Genomic DNA, 25,022 nt, shown 5'->3' on the forward strand with positions numbered 1-25,022 from the left:
TACATGTATGATTTAAACTGCATTTATTCTTCAACTCACTGGTTCCTTAGGCTTCTTATCTTTCCTTGCACGCTTAGATAATTTTATGTAAAATTGATTTTTAGAAGTTTAGTTGCTGGGCGTAGTGGCTGTCACCTGTAAACCCAGTACTTTGGGAATTCAAGGCAGGTGGATTGCTTGAGTCTTGGAGTTTGAGGCCTGCCTGGGAAATATGACAAACCCCATTTGTACAAAAATAAAAATATTAGCAGGATATGGTGGCACATGCCTGTGGTCCCAGCTACTCCAAGGCTGAGGTGGGAGGATGGCTTGAGTCCGAGAGGCAGAGGTGTGAGCCAAGATCATGCCCTGCTCTTCAGCCTGGGCAATGAAGCCAGACCCTGTTTCAAAAAAAAATATCTAGTGAGATTTGATTTCTATTTCTATGTGATTCAAAACTAGGAGAGCTTCAAGGCTAATGACTATTAAAAAATGGCCATTGCTACTTGCATTTTCTATGAAGCCAGCATACACAGCAACGTGCAACGTGCAACCTAAAAACCAAGCTATTTAATATGTAGCTTAGATTTCAGGTTTGATTGTCTTTGAGGTTTGATTATTGCAGAGATCAATTGCCAGACCAAATATAGACTAATTCTGTATTTGGTCTTTTTATCATATGAAACATCCCAGCCTTGGGTATAAATTAAGAGCAAATACGGATGTCCTTGTCAGGTGGTTGCTTCTCTGCACCTCCCGTAGGTGGCCAGTGAACTAAGACCATCAAGAGAGGAGAAGTCACAATAGTATCTTAGATGGTGTTAAATTACATTACAGTAACTCATGAACTCTGTACGTGAGCTTGCATCATTGCTGGAGCATACCTCTTAGAATCCAAGGGATGAAAAGCAGGTACAAATAAATTGTGTATTGAGTGGCTTTCAGACTGCACTAGAATTAATTTTGTTTCAGTGTTGAAATGTTGTCATGGAAGAAGTCCTAGATTCCACATGAGCTTATACACTGAGAGTTCACAATGAGATGCAACATTATTTTTAACTATAATCTAGGTAATGTGAGGAACTGGAGAAAGCAGAATAGATTCTTAGGAAGTAGAAATAAAGAGAGAGCTCATCTAAATTACAAATGATTTTTTTGTGTAGGCTTTAGCTGGTTTTATAGGAGACTACAAGGTACAAACTGAATCCTCAATAGACTAGGGAAAACATAGCAAAAATTTTCTTTTGAGCAATAAAATAAATAAATGTATGCATATTGTATTCTCCCCACATTGCATGGTTGAATAGAAATTTGATTTAAGAGGAACTGATAATTCATTCTTATCTCAGTTATCAGGTCAAGTAATTTATATTCCTAGGACTTTTATTTGCATGTGTGTGAAAAAGTATAAAACATCTCAGTTATCAGGCAGAGGACTTGATATCCCTGGGAATCCACTTGTCCTTTTTAACACAGAACTTAGATTAGATTAGTAGCTCTTAAATTTTCCTAATTATCAGAAAAACCTAAAGTCTTATACAAAAATGTAGATTCCCTACAAACACCAATATCAAAAGCTCCAGAGGAGAATCCTAGGAATCTGTATTTTTAGCAAAAGCTGTTAGTGATTCTGATGGTAAGAAAGACAAATTGGGGAAACATTAGATTAAGTGATGTGTAAAGTAAGTGCCATGCTATTGAATGTCACAATATATTTTAAAAATTTCTTGAGATGAGTTGTAAATGTGACAATTCATTCTAGCTTATCTCCTAAATAGCATCAAGGACCCTATATTCTCTCTTTAAATTTCATTACAAAGATGCTAACTTAAATGCAGTCAGTGGAAGGTAGCTGAATTATATAAAATGATGATGTGTCAAACAGTTAATAAGAGCTTTTGTTAATGGTGAAGATTATATCTGTGCTTTTAGTTCTGTGGTGTCAATACAGTATCCCTTTCTAGTTGGTAGACAACTGACTATATTAGTTTGCTGATACTATCTCAATAGAATATTCCAGACCTCTCTCCCTCTACTTTATCTGCTTAGCAAACACTTCTATCCTTCATTTTGTTCAAGTAGATTTCCTTTCCTGATAACCATATTTTGATAAACAGCTAGCATAAATATTCAGACACATGTAGAGTTATATTTTCATTTTGTATTAAGTAACTGGCATTTTGTTTTATGGGTACTTTATGGGGATACTGTCCAGGTCACTGAAGACCAGACACAAGCTGAATATACCCAGAGGGGGAGACACCATAAGAGGCTGGCATGAGGCGCTAGTGCTTATTTTCTTCTGCTGTAAGATGCCTGGGCATGAAGTGGGAAAAGCCTGGATGTAATTTGATCTGGAATTTCTGACCTAATGCTTTAAAGGGATTTCTGATTTGAGGCACTGCTTGAGACAAACTCATCCTCTTAAATAGGAGCCTGGGGCAGTGGCTGGACATCAGAGTACAAGAACAAAAAATAGAACTCAGGCTTATCTTGTGACAGATGAAGCTGAGGTGATTGCTTGAATATTTACCCCAGGCATAACTGAGATAAAAGACCATCCTGCTGAGCTGCCAGATAATGCAATGATAATGGTTTTGATAAGTAATTCCCAGTTTTCAGGGAAAGTAGTATACTAATTTGTCAGAATTGAATACTTAATTTTTATTTCTATATGTACAAAAATATGATGCTTGATCAGTTTGGGAAAAGCATTAATGGACAATTTCATCAGTTTGATATAAAGGGATGCTCTCTATCACTGAGCTTAATATGAATATGTGGCTCTATACAACAGTGTGTTTCTTTTTTCTTTAGTTGTGTGACTTACTGCCATCAAAAATCCCATTATACAAATGTGTATAATGAGAAAGGCTGCCACCTGGTTTAGTGAAATTATGATGAAAGATGTTTAGCAAAACTTTGACCAAATATATAATCAAAAATAGTTGATTTGCACAGCTAGTCTACATAGTGCCTAGAATCTCATGAACTGAAGATCTAGAAAGTTCTTGCAAATGGAATTTTTTTAAATAGAAAAGCCAAAGGGCTTGTTGGTTGTACTACTGCCACATCTTCACAAACTGAAAAAGAAATACAAAAACAAAAAGCCTTAAGAAATTAATGACCCTCAACATGTTCAAAAATTAAATTACTCCATTAAAAATATTCTCTTAACATTCATCACATTAAGAAATCACATAAGTAATGAAATAGCTGTTAAATATTCAAGGATAACTTGGGTTGCAAGGGCTTCCGAAGGTATAAACCACCAAAGAGATTTTACTCTAGATTTCTAGAATTAAAATTATCTATTTTTTTCAAGCAGTTAAGGAGTGATGTTTAGTTTCTATGTTAAAGAGTTTGCAACACTTATGACTATTCCTGTGTTCTTATGATTCTTTGGTCTTGTAAGGTCTGTTTTATATATATTAGCCTTATTGTAAGGAGAAATTTATGTTAAATTATAGATTTTGATGAACTAAATTCCCCCACCCCCAAACTACATTATAATGTGCACATCGTGTCACAGTTAATGTTCAACATACCCTCAAATACCATTTTGGGAATCAGAGGCTTAAGTGACACCAAAGCATTTCCACATGTAAATAATAAAAAAGATAACATTAACATTATATTTTTATTTTCAAGGAAGTCAGATTTGAAGAGCAATTACAAAGTGGACAGGAACTTGACAATAAAAACTTAAAAGTTACATTTCAAATGAAATACTATAACTTTTAAAGAAGAAAATGTTATTAACAGCATTAATTTTGTTAAAATAAAAACTTTACCCACGTTAAATTTAACATAATTTAATTGAGCAAGGAAAGATTCATGAATTGGGCAGCACTCAGAACCAGGAGAAGTTCAGAGAGCTCCACCCAGTAACATGGGCAGGCAGTATTTGTAGACAGAAAAAGTAAGTGACATACAGAAACAGCTTGATTGGTTAGAGCTCAGCATTTGCCTTATTTGAGCATGGTGTGCTAAGGCCTTTGCTTTATATGAACATGGTTTAATCATTTGTGCTGAACTTTGGCTGCTGTGATTGGCAGACACTCGGTTACAAGAGTATACGCTTAGATTGCTGGTTGTTTACATACTAAGGTTGCTGTTTGCTATGTAGGGATTCAAAGTACTACGTAATAACTATGGAGGAAGCTTTAGGCCAAATTTAATTTAATCTAACAGTTTCAAAAGCAGGTATTATTTTCACTAAAATGAGATTTTAAAATCTAAATTGAAAAAAGTTTATTTTGGAAAAACATTTATTATTACAGAACTTGTTCCTCTTGTAAGGGTCCAAAGTCAGTTACATAATGAATATTAAGGTGCCATGAAAAAAAATAAAATGTGACACATGTAGAAAATGTTATATTATTAGTATAGTGCTAACCACTTGGTAGATGTTACAATTTTATAGTAAGAATTAATAGTTGTTTAAATATAAATAACTGTTTAAATTGGTTTTGTATTATTTGTATAGCTTCCTCTGTCATTTGACACCTATTAGTGACTATGTGATCAGTAAAAAAAGCAAGAAGCCTTGTAAAAGAGAAAGTGAAAGTAAAAATTTGAAGCATTTGGACTTTTTAAACCAGTCAAGAATTAGACTCTTTGACTGTTTGGACATCATTTAACCAATGGTCTTTCTATGGGCCTATGGATGAGTTATTTAAATTTTGTGGGTCTCATTTATTCAGATCTAAACTAAGAATTTTAGATTCTAAATGTTCTCTATGGACCCATTTAGTATTAAAATGATAGATTTTAAAAACTATGTTGTAAGACTGGCCACAACTAATAGCTATTATACAGATGTATAACATATATGATATACGTGTATATCATATATGTGTATATGTTTTAATTTATATTATATATTTTATAATATAAATTATATGTTATATATTTATTTTAAATATATTTATATGATATATAATATAAATTAAAACATATACACACATATGTGTGTATATGTCTCTGTGCACATACACATATATATATGCATACACACATACGTGTGTGTATGTGTGTATATATATTTCTTTTAATTCATCTAACAAATGAAATTGATATTACTCCAGATAGAAAGTGATGCTTGATAAATAACCGAAGATTGAAGGAAAGGACTTGGAAATGCAGGCATAAGTTGGGGAATGGAAAAAGGAGGACAGTCATGGCAAAACTATATAAATGTAGGTAGAAATCGAATTGGAATCCAGTAACTAGGCCATGTAAGGAAGAGAAAGACACGGTTTCAAAGTAAAAGGATGCAGGATTTGTCAGCAGTTTAGATAGTAGTGTGAAATATTAGCGTAATCAGTATCTTTGGCACATTTTTTTTTTGATAATTGTATGTCATGTAAAACAGATGGGATATGGCATGGCACCAAGTGTAACACCAACAGTTTTAGTTGAAAGGGGAAGTTTCTTTTTTTCTTAAAATACATTAAGAGCTTATAATGTGCTAGTTACTGTGCTGGATGCTGTGTTTGCAGCGCTTGTGTCCTTCAGTGTCCCTCCTGGAGGTTGTCCTTAAAGTCTCATAGAGAAGACGAACATTAAATGCACAAATACTTATGTGATTATAAACAATAAGAAGTTTGTAAAAAGAAAAAGAAAATAGCCTTAGCTTGAGTGGTCAAGGAAGGCTTCTCTGAGAAAGTAACATCTAACCTGGAACTTCAGATACAATTTCTAATTCACAATAACTAATGAGTGGATATGTGGGACATTGAGCTAGAACAAAAGACAAATATGGGTTAGTTAAGGTTTAAGTAGAGTTTAAATCTATCTTTTTTTTATTTCTACTTTAGGTCTACATCAGTGTTAAGTTGCTACATAGAAACATAAAAATGGGGGAAATTTGGGATTTGGTGTCTCCTTTTACAAAGAGAATGAAAGGCATGTGATGATTTTTTGTAGAAAGACTTGTATATTAAAATAATAAATTAGAGTTCAACTCTTTTCCTTAAATATTACCTTTAATGGTATGGAAGATAAAATTAGTCTGATGGGAAAAAAATGACATTTAAGAATTTTAAAACTATGCTTCCTAAATAAGAATTTAATTTTGGCATGTGTGAGCCTATTGATCGGACAGTAGTGCATTGTATTCTGTTAAAATCTTATACCTTATGATGTCATTTTTAGATAATAAAAACACAATTTAATGAAAATTTTAATCAATAGCTCTGAACCTTCTTCACTTTTTTCTAAAATATCAACCAGACTTTTTTCAATTAAATCATTCATTGTAACCTTTAGTAAAATAGGTTCCATATAATTTTTACAATTTGGAAAAACTGAGAATAATTTGTCCTCATTCACATAATATATGAGATGTGAAGTGGGTTACAGGGTATATGGGTTCTCAGAGGGTATTTTAAAATAGCATGTGAGTGTGCAGAGTTTCAAGTAGCAAACTAATTTCAAGATGATCAACACTGATTCTTTTTAAAATTTACTTAGACAGGTTTCAGGAAGGCATTGTTATATATTAGAGGCAAAAACACAAATGTGCCCCAATTTGGGCCCTTTTTTTGCGCATCTAAAAACACACAGAGGAAAATGGAACTGAAATGAACTTTGTGGTTTGTGAATCCTTTAAAAACCGCAAAAAGCAAATTAATCTCATATGACTTGAGTACTTAGAGATGATGTGTGTGATATGTGTAAGACATTTGTTTAGATTCCAAAGTAATGATCAGCTCCCCACATCCTCCCTCTCTCTACCTCTCTCTCTCTCTCAATGTGTGTATTCTCTTTCACTCAACAAGATTAGCAGGAAGAATTCTCTGTAAGTAAAAAATCATGTCTGAGGTTTTGAATGGCCCAATTTCTTAAATCTTTTTTTATTTCTCTTTTAATATTATTATTATTATTTACTCTCTGCCCTCAACGCAGCAGAGGCCTTGATGGGAAAAGGCTTTGTGGGCAAGCAGCAGGTGGGTAGTTGAATCTGCAAGACTCTAACAAATGAGACTCCTTCCTTCAGAAGAGTATGAAATGAGACATTTTATAAGGGGAGGGGAAGCTGAGTTGATTTAACCATTCCAGTGTGCAGATACATTAGAAAAGAATTAAGGGATCGTAATGCTTCCACAAATGAAATATTTCAACCATGTAGCACCATCCAAGTGCCCTGTTTGGAGATAATTCTCCACAGATTTCTCCTGTTTGGCACAGTTCAGCCTTTGAGCAAAGGGCGTATTTAAATGGTCTTTACCTTGAGACATTTGTTTACATTCCAGAGTAAAAATAAGCTCTTCTTGCCACCTCTCTTTCTCTGGAGGGGAGACTGGGCAGACATGCCAGCAGCCTATTCCAGCTAGAGTCTCCTCATGTTGTATTCCTCTCCTATGGTGTAACTGTCTCACATGCAGGTAAACATCCCTGCCTCCTCATATTGCCCTGTGAGAATGGAAGGTACTTCTCTGGCTGTTGCTTTTTCCTGTCTTTCTGTATCAGGGATCTAGTGTCTTATATCAGTGTATATATATGAAATAGTGGCAAATTTACTCATTAGCTTCCAAGTAGGGTAAAATCTCAGGCCCTTCATGCTTTCTGATTTGAACTGTGCAAGGAATGGCAAATCCAAATAACTATGGGAACCAGACATGGGACATGAATTGAAAGAAGTAGGTGATATGGTTTGACTGTATGTCCCCCACTTAAATCTCTTGTTGATTTGTAATCCCCAGTGTTCGGGGCAGGACTGGTGAAAGTGATTGGATCATAGGGGTGGATTCCCCCTTGCTGTTTTCATGATAATGAGGGAGTTCTCATGAGATCTGGTTGTTTAAAAGTGTGTCGCACTTTCCCCCTTTTCCCTTCATTCTCTTCCTCCTACTCCAGCCATGTAGGAAATGCTGGCTTCCCTTTGCCTTCTGCCATGATTGTAAGTTTCCTAAGGACTCCCAAGCCATGCTTCCTGTACAGGCTGTGGAACTGTGATTCAATGAAACCTCTTTTCTTTATAGATTACCCAGTCTCACATAGTTCTTTACAGCAATGTGAAAACGAACTAATAAAGTAGGTGAAGTTTAAAATAATGAATGGCAGCTGACAACCTTGGTGTGGGTGCATAATAGGGAGGACTAGTGTCTGCAGCAGCTGAGGAGCAATGTCTTCTTGTGAGATATCCTACTTTTAAAATATTGGCAACCAATCTGACTCAAGAGCACTCATGGAGTTAAACTAAACTGTTATGGACTGGGTCCAGCCCAAGGGCCACCATTTAATCTTCTCTATCGTAAATGGTGAGATAGTCAAGGATGGGGATGAATTTATTCCTTCCTGTTAACTGTGGAATCACTTGGCACAATGCCTAAGTAGGCACTCATTTTTCTTTTTTTAATCAAAAGTTCTCAGCAAGCTATAAGCCAGACATTAGCTAAGAAGAAATACAATATAATGCCAAAAGATCAACATAAATTTTGTTATGATTTTGTTTCCCAAAATAAGAAAAGAGATTTGGTAGACATCATATTTTTTTGTAAGTAATCATCTTATAGTTCTTGACTACTTATATATCCCAGCATTTTATTTTGTCTCTACTATTACAACAATGTTATTATTACCCATTCCTTTGCCTAGTTTCTCACACAGTTTTAATATGGCACTTATGACCCTTGTTTCATGATAAATGGTTTTCATATGTCTACTATAGTAGTTGAAAAACTCCAATTATTCTGCAGTTTTGTGTATGTGATAGAGTCAGCCACAGAGTTAGAATCATAAAATTTGTCAGGCCAAATCTGAGTTTTATTTCATAGAGATTGGTTTCAGGGTTGTGTAAACAATTGCAAAGATGATTTTAAAACCCTTTTATATTGTATCCAGCAAATAGTTCCCCCAGTATTGGCCTAAAAAGTTTGGAATTCTAAGCTGATTTTCTAAAAGCTCCCAAGAATTGTAGGTTATGTGGTTAAATATTAGATCGTACTCTGAATGTGTTTATAAGAATTTACTTAACACCTTAGGTGTTAAAATGGGCTAACAGAGAGCTTCATGTAATGCCTTTCATTCTGTTTGTGCATTTTTGATTATTGGAAAATGCAATGAAAAATAAGTGGGTATCATTAAGAAGTATAAGAGAGAGCGTAAGTATTTGTCCTCTAGGAAATTATAAGTGGATAGCAACAGAAAATTGTTCATAGCTGAATTGAAGAATAGATTGAGATTCTTGAGATTACTATATGCTGGTTATAAAATGCCACACATTAAATTAGCAATTGAGAAAAAGACATGAAAGTAATAGACACATTGATGACTTTTGGCAATAAGTATAGAATAAATGCTTTGTATTTGTTTATTGAGGTATAATTTATATGTCGATTTTATCCTGTTTAGGTGAGCAGTTCTATGAATTTCAACAAATGTACAGTTGTCTTTTGGGATTCAGAGGATCAGCTCCAGGACTGCCGCCATGTAACTAAATCAGCATATATTCAAGTCCTACACTGGAAACAAAGTGTTGGCGCTCTGTATCTTTCACAGCCACAAGTATTTTTTATTGTGTTTGATTTAAAATAAGCCACACATAAGTGGACCAAGGCAGTTCAAATTCATGTTGTTTAAGAGCCAACTGTATACAGTTGTGTAAGCAACCACTACAACCAAAATAGAGCATATCTCCACCATTCCCCCAAATCTTCCATTTCTTGATATAGTCAATCTCCTCCTTTTACACCCCCAGCTCCTGACAACACAAATCTGATTTCTTTCCCAATTGATATGGTTTGGTTCTGTGTCCCCACCCAAATCTCACCTTGAATTGTAATACTCACCATGGGTCAAGGGTGGGACCAGGTGGATATATGGGGGTGGTTTCCCCCATACTGTTCTCACAAAATCTGATGGTTTTATAAGGGGTTTCACCCTTTGCTCGGGTCTCATTCTCTCTCCTGTCACCATGTGAAGAAGGACATGTTATCTTCCCCTTCTGCCACAATTGTAAGTTTCTTGAGGCCTCCCCAGCCCTACGGAACTGTGAGTCAATTAAGCCTCTTTTCTTTGCACATTACCCAGTCTTAGGCAGTTCTTTATAGCAGCATGACAGTATTCTAATACACCAATAATTCTGACTTTTCTAAAATGGCATAAAAGGAGCTGATAAATGATACAGGCTTTTGAGTCTGGCTTCTTTCACTTTAATGCTTTTGAGGTTCACAGCTTTTGTTGCATACATCATTGTTCCTTTTTGGTGCTGAGTGGTATTCTATTGTATGAATATACTGCAATTTGCTTATCTGCTTACCAGTTGGGAGATATTTCGGTTGATTTGAGCTTTTGGAGATTATTAAGAAAGCCTGTATAAACCTTGTTAATGGATTCTTGTTTAGACACATCTTCATTTGTCTTGAATAAACAAATACCTACACGTGCATTGCCATGTCATATAAAAGTGTATGTTTAATTTTATAAGAACCTGCCAAATTAGTTGTATTAATATGGCTGTGCCATTTAGGATTCTCATCAGGAATGCATTGGAGTCCCAGTTGCTCCACATAGAATATATGCTTTTTATAAATTTTAAACTAAAATTTCTGCCTCAGATATAATGTATCTTCATATAAAATACATTATGTTTGAGACAGAAATTCTTATTTAAAGTTTATAAATTTATAATATATCTGAAAATACATTATAGTTATAAAACATACCAATTTTTAATATAATGTGTCTGAGGATACATTATATTAAAAACTGATATGTTATATTGGAATTGTGTAATATTTTACAAATACATGATGGCTAAAGTGAAAGTAAGCAGCAGGTTGAATTAATTCCATTTCTCTTATGAGTTAACGGAGGCTAAAACATGTGTTTGTATGTGAGGACAATCGTTTTTATATCATTTAAAATTTTGGTCAGTCATTCAGTTTCCTAAATACATAGAAGGATGAGTTCAGGAAAGTTGCCAGAGCCTCATTAATGTTTAAGCCTCAAAGTTCCAACGTGGTTACCAAGGCCAGTCTGTCTTTATGTGGAGCAGGTGGCAGCCCATGCAAAGAACAGCTTGGATGAGCTGGTTTACTTCATAACATTTCCAAGACGATGATAGTTCTAATATAAGTAGAATTGACCTGTACAGATAAGGCAGGTCATTTAAACTAAACTGGATTTTCAGTTGCCCTTTGAGGCACTCCGTAAGGTAGCAATGGGACTTAGGAGTAAAATTCGACTTCCCTAAAATTCCAGAATCAATACTATCTTATATACAGTGTATAATACTTGTGTTTTGATAATCTTCTATTCGTTCTCAGGGAAAAACACCATAAATGAAAGTGACGTTTTCATAATAGAGGCATTTGGGTTTATTCTTTTTGTGGTCATTTTCTTAGGACTAGTATTTTAGAATAATTTACCAAGCTTTTTTGCAAGACTAAAATATAGGGTTAAAGTAGGGTTAAACCTTAACAGTCATAACTTTGTTCCTGAAGTGTGATTATTATCAAAAACTCTTTTAAAAATGCTTTTCTTAAATATTCAAAAGAGATTGAGACTATCATACAAATGGACAATTTTAGTTTCTCAAATTGTAAGTATTGTTCATTAATTCTCAAGAATGCTAACATTTAGAGGTTAGCAAATTGAAGATATTTTGGTAAAAATTATGATTAAATTATGTATTAGAGAAAACCCAACTGTCTTCTGTCTTGGATTGTTTCTGTCTTCCCATTGGCCTTGAATGCAGATAAAAACAATATTAAAATACTTCTCATGCAACATGAAGTAAACTCCAAAGGAAAAATGCCTTGAGCAAATCACATTCTGTAACCTGTTATGGCCCTCTCTGGGTTACAGAATTTTGTCTTAAATTTTCATAAATAGCCAATTCTTTAATTTGTGACTATATAAAGACAATAAAAAGTCTTGGAACAATTGACTCCAAACACCAGAATGGAGCTATGAATGTGTATATATCCCTAAAACTGGTTTACAGCTACTTATATGTACAACAGCCTCACTCTCTGTGAAGTGGGATGTTAATATCAATTTTCTATTCCTTCTCATTAATAAGATAATGATAATCATGAGGAGTGAGGCCAAGTCAATAGTATTTATTTTTATTTACCCTACTTTCTTCTTTCTTTTGCTGTTTCTTCTAAGCAATTTGTTAGCATGTTCTGTGTTTTATTGCAGTGGGATTTACATGTATGGGTACAGGACATTAATTGGTGATTAATTTATATTTGTGCCTTTTCCCCAATTGTTCACCCAACTCTATTTTAAAAAATAAAACAGAGTACGTTTTTCTGTAGTATGTTCTTTCAAATTCTGTCTGCTAGTTTAGGTTTATTGAAAATAATTGTATGAGTTTGGACTAAACATTCTTTATACATTTTTGTTTTCTCTGCCTATAATGCCTTTCACTCTTGATGGTGGTGGGAAAAAGGATGCATTTTTATGTTTGGAGAGACTCATTGTAAAACAGCAGGACACTTCCTGTACAACACCATTAAATGTTGTTCAAACAATGTCAGGGGGACTATATTTGCCCACTAGTTCTATGCAGAAACATTTCCCAAATTAATTAATTTCCTGAGTGACAAATCAGGGAGAAAATCCTGGTGGACCTCAAGAAAGGGTAGAAAGTTGGAGAAAAGTGTTAAGAGGTTTGAGGTCAGCAATTTGACCTTTTAAAACTTTCTTTCATAAGGAGAATGTCAAAAAATAATGTTTGTGGTAACTTCAAATGAAGGATAGAGCTTGAAAAGTAAAACTTCAACTCCCACATATAACATTTGTGAGGAAAATGAAATGAAAACATATGTTCATATAATAATGGGAAAACATAATGTATTTTCTAAGTTTGAGTTTGCTAGAAGTTCTTTATTATTAAATTATGCTGGGATTCCTAGTAAGCATGCAACACATTTGCATAAGTATTAAAATAATTCATCATGATCAATTCTTTTACAGTAAATCTCAACCCTAATCACAATCTACCATATACTACAGTGGTTCATCTATATGTGGTATTTCATATTTTACTAAGTTTTGGTGGAACTGCAGCTCCTGCAGCAGCACAAATGTCATCTGAGTTCACTGTGATTAATGTGGCCCTGAAGGAGATCTAATCACGATTAGCCAATTTCATAAAGTGTTACAGAATCAGTGTCATGTGAGAAACATTTTAAAGCCCTTAAAACTGTATATCCTAGCAAGTAACTCTGGTAGAAAGTCTAGGAGGATGAGGAGGTTTAATTTGGGAAACAGATGACCGAGGAGGATGAGGGAACAATTATTTGCCTTCAAATACTTAAAGGACCAGAAGGGAACAACACAAATCTAGAACTAATGGCTGAAAGTTATAGGGCAGTGGATATCAATCTAATATACTGAAATTTCAAAAATGGAAACTTATCAGAAATGCAGTGAGCTCTATGGGTCTAATAGGCTCAATGAAGTATGGAGGTTTCTGTTACTAGGAGTATTCAAGGCAAGATTACCACTTCTGGAGACTACTGCAAAGTAATTTTTTAATGGCACAGAAGGTTATATTTGGGTACATTTTAAATTCCTCTTCATCCATTCCATAACTTAATTTCCTTTACCACATAAACACATTTCTTATTTTTATTTTTTATTTTATTTTTTTAGATATTGGTGGAGGCTTCAGTGGGAGATGGCTTCACTGGAGATATTGCGATTGATGATCTGTCATTTATGGACTGCACCCTCTACCCTGGTAAGAGAGAACATTTTAATTTGGGGTTATTTCTAAATCTGTTTACTTGGAAAACTTGCAAGGAAATCAATATTTCATTTCTACAAAATTTCCAACATGACCTTGCTTTTATTCTTTTTCTCGAAACTATTAACTCTGGAAAAGATTTTTTTAGATCCTTGCTAGTAATTAGCTTTAAAGTGTCAAACATAGTCAAGATGTTTGAATCACTTATGTCTATGACTTATCACATGCAAAATACTAGAAAATCATATCTGAAGTTAAAATGTAATTCCATTATATTTAAGGAGTTACAATAACCAAACCATTTGCCTTATAATTACATCACATTGGATACTTTATTAACCTCTCAGATTACCCTCGGGAGGCACTTTAAATATTTCTAACAATTGTTGTCAACCATTTCCTCACTATTTTATGGACTTATGTCTATTAAAATGACATAAATGACATATTTTCCAGATATATATCGATTTTCAAACTTTCCCCTAACTCCAGACTCATATACTCACTACCTACTCAACAGCTTAACCTGGATGTCTAGAAGGCATCTTAAAGATAATGATAGAAAATAACCTAAAATAAACACAACCCAGGCCTTGAATAGTGTTATGAGGAGAAACCCATTCTGAGAAGTGCATAGTGATCTAAGAAGACTGGATATTAAACTAATGGAGTTTGGCACTCAGACTGAGAGCTCTTAAAGTGCACGACAAGAGGGAACATGATCTCCTCCCTGGAGTGATCAGAGGCTGGGGCCCAACAACATTCTCAATTGCCGAAAACTTAACATCCATCCCTGCTCTATCATCTTAGCCTCACTGGTCTGCGGAGCACCAGCTCCATCCCATGCAGAGTCAGGGGATGGGGCTGATTCCAATATTTTCAGTTGTAGCTATGTGACACAGCTCTGATCCTACCCACCACTCAGCATCCTAACAGGATCGATTGGTGTCACCACTGTGTGTCATGGTTTTCATAGAACTCTGGAGACAGCCGAATCCCTCTCTTGAAGGCTAGTAAAACAAGAGGCAGAATTGAACATATTTACTTTTACCTCTCAATGCCTAAAAGTGAATTCCTGATTACCAGTTGCCTCTCAATCCTGCCACTCCTGTATACCTCCCTATCTCAGCAAATGACAGTTTATATCTAGCTGCTTATTCCATATTAACAAATCTGGTTTATATTAACAAATTTGGTTTAGTACCCACTCCTCATTGCCCTCACCACTTTCCCCATGGTCCAAGCAACCAGTGTCTATGCATGGATTATTGCAATTGCTTTTTAAATAATATCTGCTCCTACCCTTGAGTGCTGTATTCTGAAAACAGCAGCCCACGTTTCTTTTCAAACTTAGATGAGATTAGGCCATTCTATTGTCAGAATCTTCCTATGACTTTCTATCTCATTCAGAGCAAACCTCAAACTAATGATAGCTTCCAAGGAATAAATGACTAACCCCTTATACCTCTTGAATTCAGCTTTCACCAGTGTATATCTCATTCACTTTTTCCTACTACAAAGGTCTCTTAGCTAATACTTGAGCACTTCAGCCAATTTATGGTGTATTAGTCCATTCTCACACTGCTAATAAAGACATACCCGAGCCTGGGTAATTTATAAAGAAAGGTGATTTAACTGACTCACAGTTCTACATGGCTGTGAGGGCCTCACAATCATGGCAGAAGGTGAAGGAGGAGCAAAGTCACATCTTACAAGTTATAGGCAAAGAGAGTGTGTACAGGGTAACTCCCCTTTATAAAACTATCAAATCTTGTAAGACTTATTCACTTTCACAAGAACAGTGTAGGAAAGACCTGCCCCCGTGATTCAATTACCTCTCAATGGTTCCCTCCCATGACATTTGGGAATTATAGGAGCCATAATTCAAGATGAGATTTGGGTAGGGACACAGCCAAACCATATCATATAGTTAGGGCTTTTCCATCTGCTTTCCCCTGTTCCTGGAACAGGTTTCCCACAGATGTCTATCTGACTCCCTCCCTTACTTCCTTCTGGTCTCTGCCAGAGTTTCTTCTTCAGGGAAGCCTCCTCTGAACACAACACAACACAGTTTCTTTCTTATCTGGCATTTTCTATTTCTACTCCTGGTGTTATTTTTCTCCACATCACCTATCACCCTTATGGTTAAATTTCTATTTTCCCCCATAATGATGTTAGTTGCATGAGAGCAGGTATATCACCTCTTCACTGTTTAATCTCCAATTCCTAGAACAGTATTTGACACATACTAGTACTCAACAAATACTTGTTGGATGGATAAGTAGGTAGAGGAATGTCAATAATTTTAGATGTTTTATATACTCTCGTTATATATTTTAGTTTAGTTTTAATATTATTGCTAAAATATTAAGTATTTCTATGTGCCAGATACTATAGTATATGTCAGTCAGCTTTTGTTGAAAGCCAAGTCTCAGTAGCTTATGACTACATTTATTTCTTGCTCTCAAGCGTGTGGGTTGGCAAAGAGAATAAGAGCAAAGAAATAGACAGACAGATAGATAGACAGACAGATCTTAATCATATCTCTGTGTAATTTTATGTAGCTCTAAGCTATGTGTCTCTGTTTCATGTGGTCCTATCTCTCTGAGACCATGGCTAAAAGACCAAGTCCCTATTTGACACATTTCATAGAGGATGGAAAAAAAAGCATATTTGAAATTTCAACTGGGACATGGTATACATCTTACTGTGTCTGTTCATGTTCATTATCCATTGATCAGATCCTAACAATGGGGCAGAGAAGTATTTTCCACCTACAGGGAGCTCAGCAGGGGTAGGGGAGATAGAAAATCTTTACAAGAAAGAGAGGTGATGTGTACGGACAATATTACAACCTGCCATTCATACATATTTTATTTTACTTAATCTTACAATGTTTTAAGAGTCTAGAAGAGTGCCTGGTCCATCATAGGTGAATAGATGTTGTACGTGGGGCAGGATTAATGCCTTTATTATACCAGTTTTATGGAGGAAATTTAAAAGGAGATAAGGTGCTCAAGGGTACCTAGCTGTAAAGTGGCAGGACACAGTCACTGCTTCTTGGAACCATAATGTTCACCACTAGTATTATAGGGCTCATCAAACACACTAAACCTGAAAGGAAGAGGCTACAATCTCCAGTTTACAGATATGAAAAATTAAAGACATAAGTAGCGTGGATGAGAATACAAAATTAAGGATTGGACTGTGATTTTACCTAAGCTGGTATGATTTCAGTGGCCAGGGCTTTCCCAACATTGCCCCCAAATCTGAGATTAGAGAGAATCACTGTGACCTCAGAGTGAGAAGAGAACAAAAAAAGAACACAGGAAAGAAACACAAGTCACCATTGAAGCTATTGTTGCCCTAATTATCCGGCTAAATCCATTCTGTGGCTCACAGTTCCCAGGGGAGGTAAAACAGCTACTAGAAGCATAGGCAGAGATGCGAAATATCAGTTACTGAGTGTTGGTCCTAATTTTCTGTTTCAAGTTTTGGAAGAAAAATAAAAAAACTTGAAAAACTGTAGGAGCTGTGTTTTTTGCAATGGCATAACAAAATAAACTATGGGTCAAAACCACAAGGCTTGTTGAATCCATAGGTTTGATAAAGGAATTTGATAAAGGAATCTTACCATAAAATGAAACAAAAATACAAATTGAGCTCTACGTAAAAAAAAAAAAAAAAAAAAATGTTGCTCTTGATGCTTTCCAGTCATTTTTTTCTTCATAGCATCATGTTATCTGAAGTAAGAATCATGCTTGTAACTTCACTAAGGGGCATTGATTTCCTTTTAATATTAACTGATTATTTGTTTATAGCATTTTTCTTCTTTGGCTAATAAAACAAAGCAAAATAAATAAAAACTCAAAGTCACATACACACAAACCAGAATGTTGACCTAATCCCCAAGATGTGGGTTTCTATCTTACCTACAACTTTTATTTCATAGAAAATGACTGAGCAGTAGATTATTTTACTTTTCTTCGGTACTTCAAAATCAACCTTTTCCCCTCGTGCCTGCCTTGTAATTTTAATGAAAGCAGTGTTCTCCAGCAACCTGGGCTTGAATTTCCGCAGTCATCTTTGACTTTCTTCTTAAACCTCTTCGGTTGTAAATTCCACTGACTACAACTGCAAGATATTTCTCGGACCTTCTGTTTTTTTCCATTACTGTAATTCAAGTCAGTGTTGACTTGAATGAAAAACAAATATTAGACCAAAAATGTTATTAATATTCCCCAATAGTTTTATGCCCTTAAATTAGTTTATTTTTACTTTGTCTTAAAACATCATCATTTGCTCTTCCAAGTCTTCTCTCTCATATTCTGAGCTATAGCTTTTTTCTAATTTAATTTTCAAATCATTCTCAATTATTAATTATACCTGATTTGTTTCAATACTTTTATAATATTGTTAATTTATTTTTCCTACTTTATTAAGATATAATTGGCAAAATGGTATATAGTCAAGGTGTACAATATGATTTTTTGACATGTCTATATATTATGAAATAGTTACCACAATCAAACTATTAGTAATTGACACATCTCTAACCTCATATAGTTACCCATCCTCTGTGTGTGTGTGGTAAGAGAACTTGGCTGGGCCCGGTGGCTCATGCTTGTAATCCTAGCACTTTGGGAAGCCGAGGTGGGCAGATCACCTGAGGTCAGGAGTTCAACACCAGCCTGGTCAACATGGTGAAACGTGGTCTATACTAAAAATACAAAAGTTAGCTGGGCATGGTGGCACACACTTGTAATCCCAGCTACTTAGGAGGCTGAGGCAGGAGAATTGCTTGAAACTGGGAGGTGGAAGTTGCAGTGAGCCAAGATCATGCTACTGCACTCCAGCCTGCGTGACAGAGCAAGAGTCTGTCTCAAAAAAAAAAAAAGCACTTAAGATCTACTCTCAGCAATATTCAGCTGTACAATATCTTGCTGCTGACTATAGTCACCAGAACTTATTCTTCGGATAACTGAAAATTTGTACCATCTTACCAACATATCTCCATTTCTTTCATCCCTCGACCTCTGCTAACTACCTCTCTACTCTGTTCTGTGAGTTCAACTTTTAGATTCCTCTTACATGTGCAATCATGCAGTATTTGCTTTCTGTGTCTGTCTTATTTCACTTAGTGTAATGGACATGGCATTATTCTAATTTCATAAAGACAGGATTTCTTGATTTTTTTAAAGCTGCATAATGTTCCAATGTACATATATATTAGATTTTCTTTATCCATTCATCTATCTCCATACATGTAAGTTGTTTCCCTATTGTAGCTATTGTGAATCATGCTGCAATGAACATGGGAGTTCATTGGAGTCCAGATGTCTCTTTGAAATAGTGATTTTATTGCCCCTGGATATACACCCAGAACTGGGATTGCTGGATCATGTGGATAGTTACATTTTAAATTTTTTGAGCAACCTCCATACTGTTTTTCATAATGGCTGTATCAATTTACATTCCTACCAACGGGTATAAGTGTTCCCCTTTCTCCACGTCTTCACCAACACTAGCTATCTTTTAACTTTTGATAATAGACATCCTAACAGATGAGAGTCAATATCTCATTGTAGTTTTGATTTGCATTTTCCTGATCATTACTGATAATAAGTGCCTTTTCATATACCTGTTGTCTATGTCTTCTTTGGAAAAAAATGTCTATTCAGGTATTTTGCCCCTCTTAAAATTGGATTATTTGTTGTTGTTTTTTGTTTTGTTTGTTTTTGCTGTTGAGTTGTATAAGTTTCTTACGTAGTTTGATATTAACTCCTTATTGGTTATATGGTTTGGAAATACTTTCTCTTGTTGTGATTTTTGTACATGATGTAAGATAAGAGCCCAATTTCATTTTGCTTTGCATGTAGATATCCATTTCTTTAACACCACTTATTGAAGAGATTATTTTTTCCCATTGCATATTCTTGTCACTTTTTTTATTGATTACTTGACTTTATATGTGTGGGCTTATTTCTGTGCTTTCTATTATGATCCATTGGTCCATGTTTCTGCTTTTATGCAAGTACCATGATGTTGTGATTACTACAGCATTGTAATATAATTTGAAATCGGGAAGTATGATGCCATCAGTTTATTTCTTCTTGTTCAAAATTGCTTTAGCTATTTGGAATCTTTTGTAGTTCTCTATGAATTTTTGTCTTAGAGACAAAGATTTGAGGATCTTAGAGGAAAAGCTTTTAACTTTTTACCATTGAGTGTGATGTTAACTTTGGGCTTGTACAGGGGTTCGCTTTTACCCACATCCTCCCAATACTTGTTAAAAGTTTTAAGACTGTTACTGTATTAAGGAGCATTTCTTCTATTCCTAATTTGTTTGGAGTTTTTATCATGAAAGGCTGTTAAATATTGTCAAATGCCTTTTCTACATTTTTTGACGTGATCATAAGATTTTAAGCCTTCATTCTGTTAATGTAATGTATCACATTTATAAATTTTCATATGTTGAACCACCTTTATGTCCCAGGGATAAATTCCACTTGGTCATAATATATGATCCTTTTACACTGTTATTGAAATCAGCTTGCTAGTATTTTGTTGAGGATTTGCGTCTATATTCATCAGTCATATTGGCCTGTAATTTTCTTTCCTTGTAGTCTCCTTTTCTGGCTTGGAATCAGGCTGAATTTTTTTTTTTACTTTTTCTTTTTTTTTTTTTTTTTTGAGACGGAGTCTTGCTCTGTCGCCCAGGCTAGAGTGCAGTGGCATGATCTTGGCTCACTGCAAGCTCCGCCTCCCAGGTTCACGCCTTTCTCCAGCCTCACCCTCCCAAGTAGCTGGGAGTACAGGCGCCCACCACCATGCCCAGCTAATTTTTTGTACTTTTCGTGGATCCGGGGTTTCACTGTGTTAGCCAGGATGGTCTCGATCTCCTGGCCTCGTTATCCGCCTGCCTCGGCCTCTCAAAGTGCTGGGATTACAGGCGTGAGCCACCACGCCCAGCCCAGGCTGATCTTAAAAAATGAGTTTGAAAGTGTTTCTTCCTCTTCAGTTTTTGGAGGAGTTTGATAAGGATTGGTTTGAATTCTTTAAATGTTTGGTGGAATTTAGCAGTGAATCCATAAGGCCCTGGACTTTTCTTTGGTGGGAGATTTTTGGTTAATTATTCAATCTCATTACTCATAATTCATCTGTTTAGATTTTTTTATTTCTTGTTGATTCCATCTTGGTAGGTTGTATGTTTGTAGGAATTTATCCATTTCTTTAATGCTATTCAATTTCTTGGAGTATAATTGTTCATAGCAGTCTCGTATGATCCTTTGTATTTCTGTGGCTTCAGTTGTAATGTCTATTTCTGATTTTATTTATTTGGGTCTTCTGTTTTTTTATCTAAATGGTTGTTAATTTTATCTTTTCAAAAAATTAATTTTCAGTTTCATTGATCTTTTTATTTTTTTTCTTCATTGTAATTATTTTTGCTCTGATCTTTATTAGTTCCTTCTTTCTATTAACTTGGAGCTTAGTTTGTTCTTTTTCAAGTTCCTTGAGGTATAAAGATAGATTGCTTATTTGAGTTTTTTTATTTCTGATTTTTTTCTATTTTTTAGGTATTCAGTACTATAAACTTTCCTCTTAGAACTGCTATTGCTGTATCCCATAAGTTTTGGTATGTTGTGTTTCCATTTTCATTTATCTCAGATTTTTTATTTCATTTTGATTTCTTCTTTGACCTACTGGTTTTTAAGGAGTGTGTTGTTTTAATTGCCATGTTTGTGAATTTTCCAACTTTTCTCCTGTCAGTGATTTCTAGTTTCATACCATTGTGGTTAGAAAAGATGCTGGATATGACTTCAAACTTCCTAATTTGTTAATGCTTGTTTTGTGAACTAACATATTATCTATCCTGGGGAATGTTCTGTGTGCTCTTGAGAAGGTGTATTCTGCTGCTGTTGAATGAAATGTTTTGTATATGACTGTTAGGTCAATTTCCTCTAAAGTATCATTTAAGTTCAATGTTTCTTAATTGATTTTCTGTCTATATGATCTATCCATTGTTGGAAGTGGGATATTGAAGTCCTTTACTATTATTGTTTTGCTGTCTCTTTCTCCCCTCAGATTTATTAATATTTGCTATACATTTGGGTTCTCTCATATTGAGTACATATATTTATAATTATTATATCCTCTTGATTAATTGCTATATATTTATATAATGACTTTTTTTCTCTTTTTACCATTTTTTGCTTAAAGTATATTTTGTCTTACGTAAGTCTAGCTTCCTGTGCTCTTTTCTGGTTTGCATTTGCATGAAATGTGTTTTTTGTTCTTTCAGTTTTAGTATGTCTGTGTCCTCAAAGTGGAAGTGAGACTCTTGTACGCAGCACACTATTGGATATATATTTTTTTAATCTGTTAAGACATTCTATGTCTTTTTGTTGTAGAATGTAATTCTCTTACATTTAAAGTAATTATTAATAGGTAAGGACTTACTATTGCCATTTAAAAAATTCCTTCCTAGCTGTTTTGTAGATCTTTTGTTTCTTTCTCTCTTGCTATCTTCCATTGTGATTTGATGATTTTTCTGTAGTGGTATGCTTTGATAGCTTTCTCTTTACCTTTTGTGTATTTACTATAGGTTTTTGCTATGTGTTTAAATAAGGCTTACAAAAACCAGCTTATACTTACAACAATTCATTTTAAGCTGATAAAAACTTTATTTTAATTCCATACAAAAATCCTACACGTCTTCCCACCCCAACATTTATGTTTTTAATTTCACAATTTACATCTTTTTATATTTATAATATTTAAAAATAATTCTAAATTCAGAATACAGAATACACACTAGTACTGTAATGATAATATGTAAGTCACTTATAATTCTAAACACTAAAAGATAAATGTTATTAAAAATAACTATAGCATCAGTAATTTGTTAATGGATATGCAATATGTAAATAAATTCCTATTTTTAATCTAATCCATTAGGCAAAATTAATTACATTTCTAGTAGGAACTTAGCCATGTAATACATTTCTACAGTTCTTTGCATAGCTGTAAAATGATGTTGTCTATTACCTGAGGAGACCACGGTGAGGAATGATGACAAAGTTAAAGATTTCCTTATATCTTGAATCAGATCTTCAGTTTAGATTAAGAATTGCTCTGAGACATTTATATTAAAAAGTGTGTATCTCAAAGGAAGTATTTGCTTTTCATTATTCTTTCTGTCCTTCATTAGAAAGGCCAGAATTATATTTTCTTCAACTGAGCATATATGACAGGAATTTTATTTCTTGCACCAAGGATTAATGGTGAGATAGCTAGTTTATTTAGAAAAATAAAACACTGACTACATCACAAAATACTGTCTGCAAATTGAAATATAATTTATGTGCTCTTTATTCTCTTTTAAATTTTCAGATTTCAGCATGCACATTAGAATTGTTAGTTACTAAAATTATTAGTTATTACAATTTAAGTATTATATGAATATCCATGTTTACATTATTATTAGTATTTTGTTTTCCCCAGGAACTAAAGCAGTGGCACATTGTACAATTGATGATGCCTTCAAATTGATAAAATATGATGACTATTTTAAGGACGCTTAACATAATTTTTATGATGTCCTCCCCCACCCCTCAGACATTAAATGTGTTGTTTTGTCGTTGTTGAACTGGGTTGATTACATTTTTGGCATCCCTTCTCGTTAGCTTCAATGTCTCACCAGCTTTATTTACAAATGGTGTTTAAGTCTTCCTTTATTCTGCAGAGATGAATGTTTGTTTCAGTGTGGATCAAAAAGCAAGGGGAACAGGGTAAATACTATTGGCTTTACTTTTAAGATATCACCTGCAGCTTTTCATCTTCTAATACGCTGTTTGGCGTGTTCATTATATTTGTCTCCGAATAATAAATTACATGAAAGCACTGTGTTTTTAAATATGCCTTTCTTTTGTATTTTTCTAAAGGAGGAGTAGACTCAGAAGAAAATACCAGATTATTGGAAAGTTTTGCAGTTTAAGATTTCAGGGGAAAAATAAAGAAATTTGAGCCTTGGTGATTGCAATCTTAAATATTCTGGTTTTAGCTTCTTTGGTGTAGTCTGTAAATTGATTTAGCATATATATAGGGAAAAAAATTTGGCCAAAGTCTGCGATATGTTCAATTAATAGTTTTATTGTGTTCTTAGAAAATAAAATTGAACAAATTATTCACTTAACTTATTTTAAAGTTAAAACTTTTACATTGTTTCACATTCTCTCTTAATTGAGAGAAATGCTAAATGTTAAACATGGAGAAGGTTGTCTAAATGGTTAGTTCACAGCTTGGAAATTTTCCATCTGCTACTTCAGTCATTTGTAGTCACATTCAAATATAGTAGAATGCCTGTAAAGAAGGAAAATGTCATTGAATCTTTGTTATAAAGCAGAAGTATTTCAAAAATTGCTGATTGGCTACCGGAGACAGAAAAAAAAAAAGCACTGCATAGTTTGTGGCAAACAGCTATAACACAGTTGTTATAATAGTATCCAAAGAATAGCTATGCTTTCATAAAACCTTTTCACCTGGAAAGTATATCTAACACAGACACTTCCATAAAATCATACTAAACATAGTTCTTTCAGCTTGTGAGTATAACTCCAATTTATTGTACTAAGTGAAATAGAAGAAATGTATGATATTCCCCAAAAGCTATAGATATTTAAACATTTTAAATTTTCTAAAGAGACTGTTTAAGCTTCAAATACGCTTTTACATTTTTATATTAAATATATTTCTTAACTCAAAAAGTCACAGGGAAAACATGCGTTGTTAGCTACAGATAGATATAAAGTACAATGATTCATATTAGTCAAGCAATTCATTCAGTAATCATATGTCTAAAGTTGGTAATAATTTATCAAGGACTAGAGATGTTAAAATGTTGTTTTTATTTGCTTAATTATCAGTGTGGGAATGGCTGTAGGGAGGGAAGTCTAGTATAAAACAAGTTGGAAAATCTATTTTACCAGAGAGAATATATTAATGTAGCCTGAAGTTTGTCATATTTGTTACAGTGAAGTTACAGAGCGAGGAGTTAGATCACTGAGTCCATTTGGAGCCTGAGACATCTACTTATGAAATCTTCCACACGACAGATGTGCAGGTAGTTTGGTTCCCCTGTGGCTCAGAGATGTGGAAGAAGATCAGATCAAACCAGACTAATCTCTGCTTCTTAGTGAGTGCAAACTTCAGTCATATGCATTTCATCTTTTCAATTTTTGTTTCATCTGCAAAGATTTTAATGTTCTTTGTTTAAAGAGACTTAAATCTATCATTGCTACCAACTTTAGCCTTATTCTAAGCAATTATAGGC

At 34.3% G+C, this 25,022-nt stretch overlaps 1 protein-coding gene across 1 annotated transcript in view; it reads left to right on the forward strand.

Annotated features, from left to right (window-relative positions):
* LOC129136087 (MAM and LDL-receptor class A domain-containing protein 1-like) overlaps nucleotides 1-25,022 on the forward strand; it is a 51,189-nt gene that overhangs the window by 14,942 nt on the left and 11,225 nt on the right. Inside the window, exon 2 of the mRNA XM_054659349.2 lies at nucleotides 13,597-13,684. Within this exon, the coding sequence (XP_054515324.1) occupies nucleotides 13,597-13,684 (88 nt within the window). The remainder of the gene's footprint in view (nucleotides 1-13,596; nucleotides 13,685-25,022) is intronic.

This window comes from Pan troglodytes, chromosome 11 (genome assembly GCF_028858775.2).
Source record: "Pan troglodytes isolate AG18354 chromosome 11, NHGRI_mPanTro3-v2.0_pri, whole genome shotgun sequence".
NCBI classification, from domain to species: Eukaryota; Metazoa; Chordata; class Mammalia; order Primates; family Hominidae; genus Pan; species Pan troglodytes.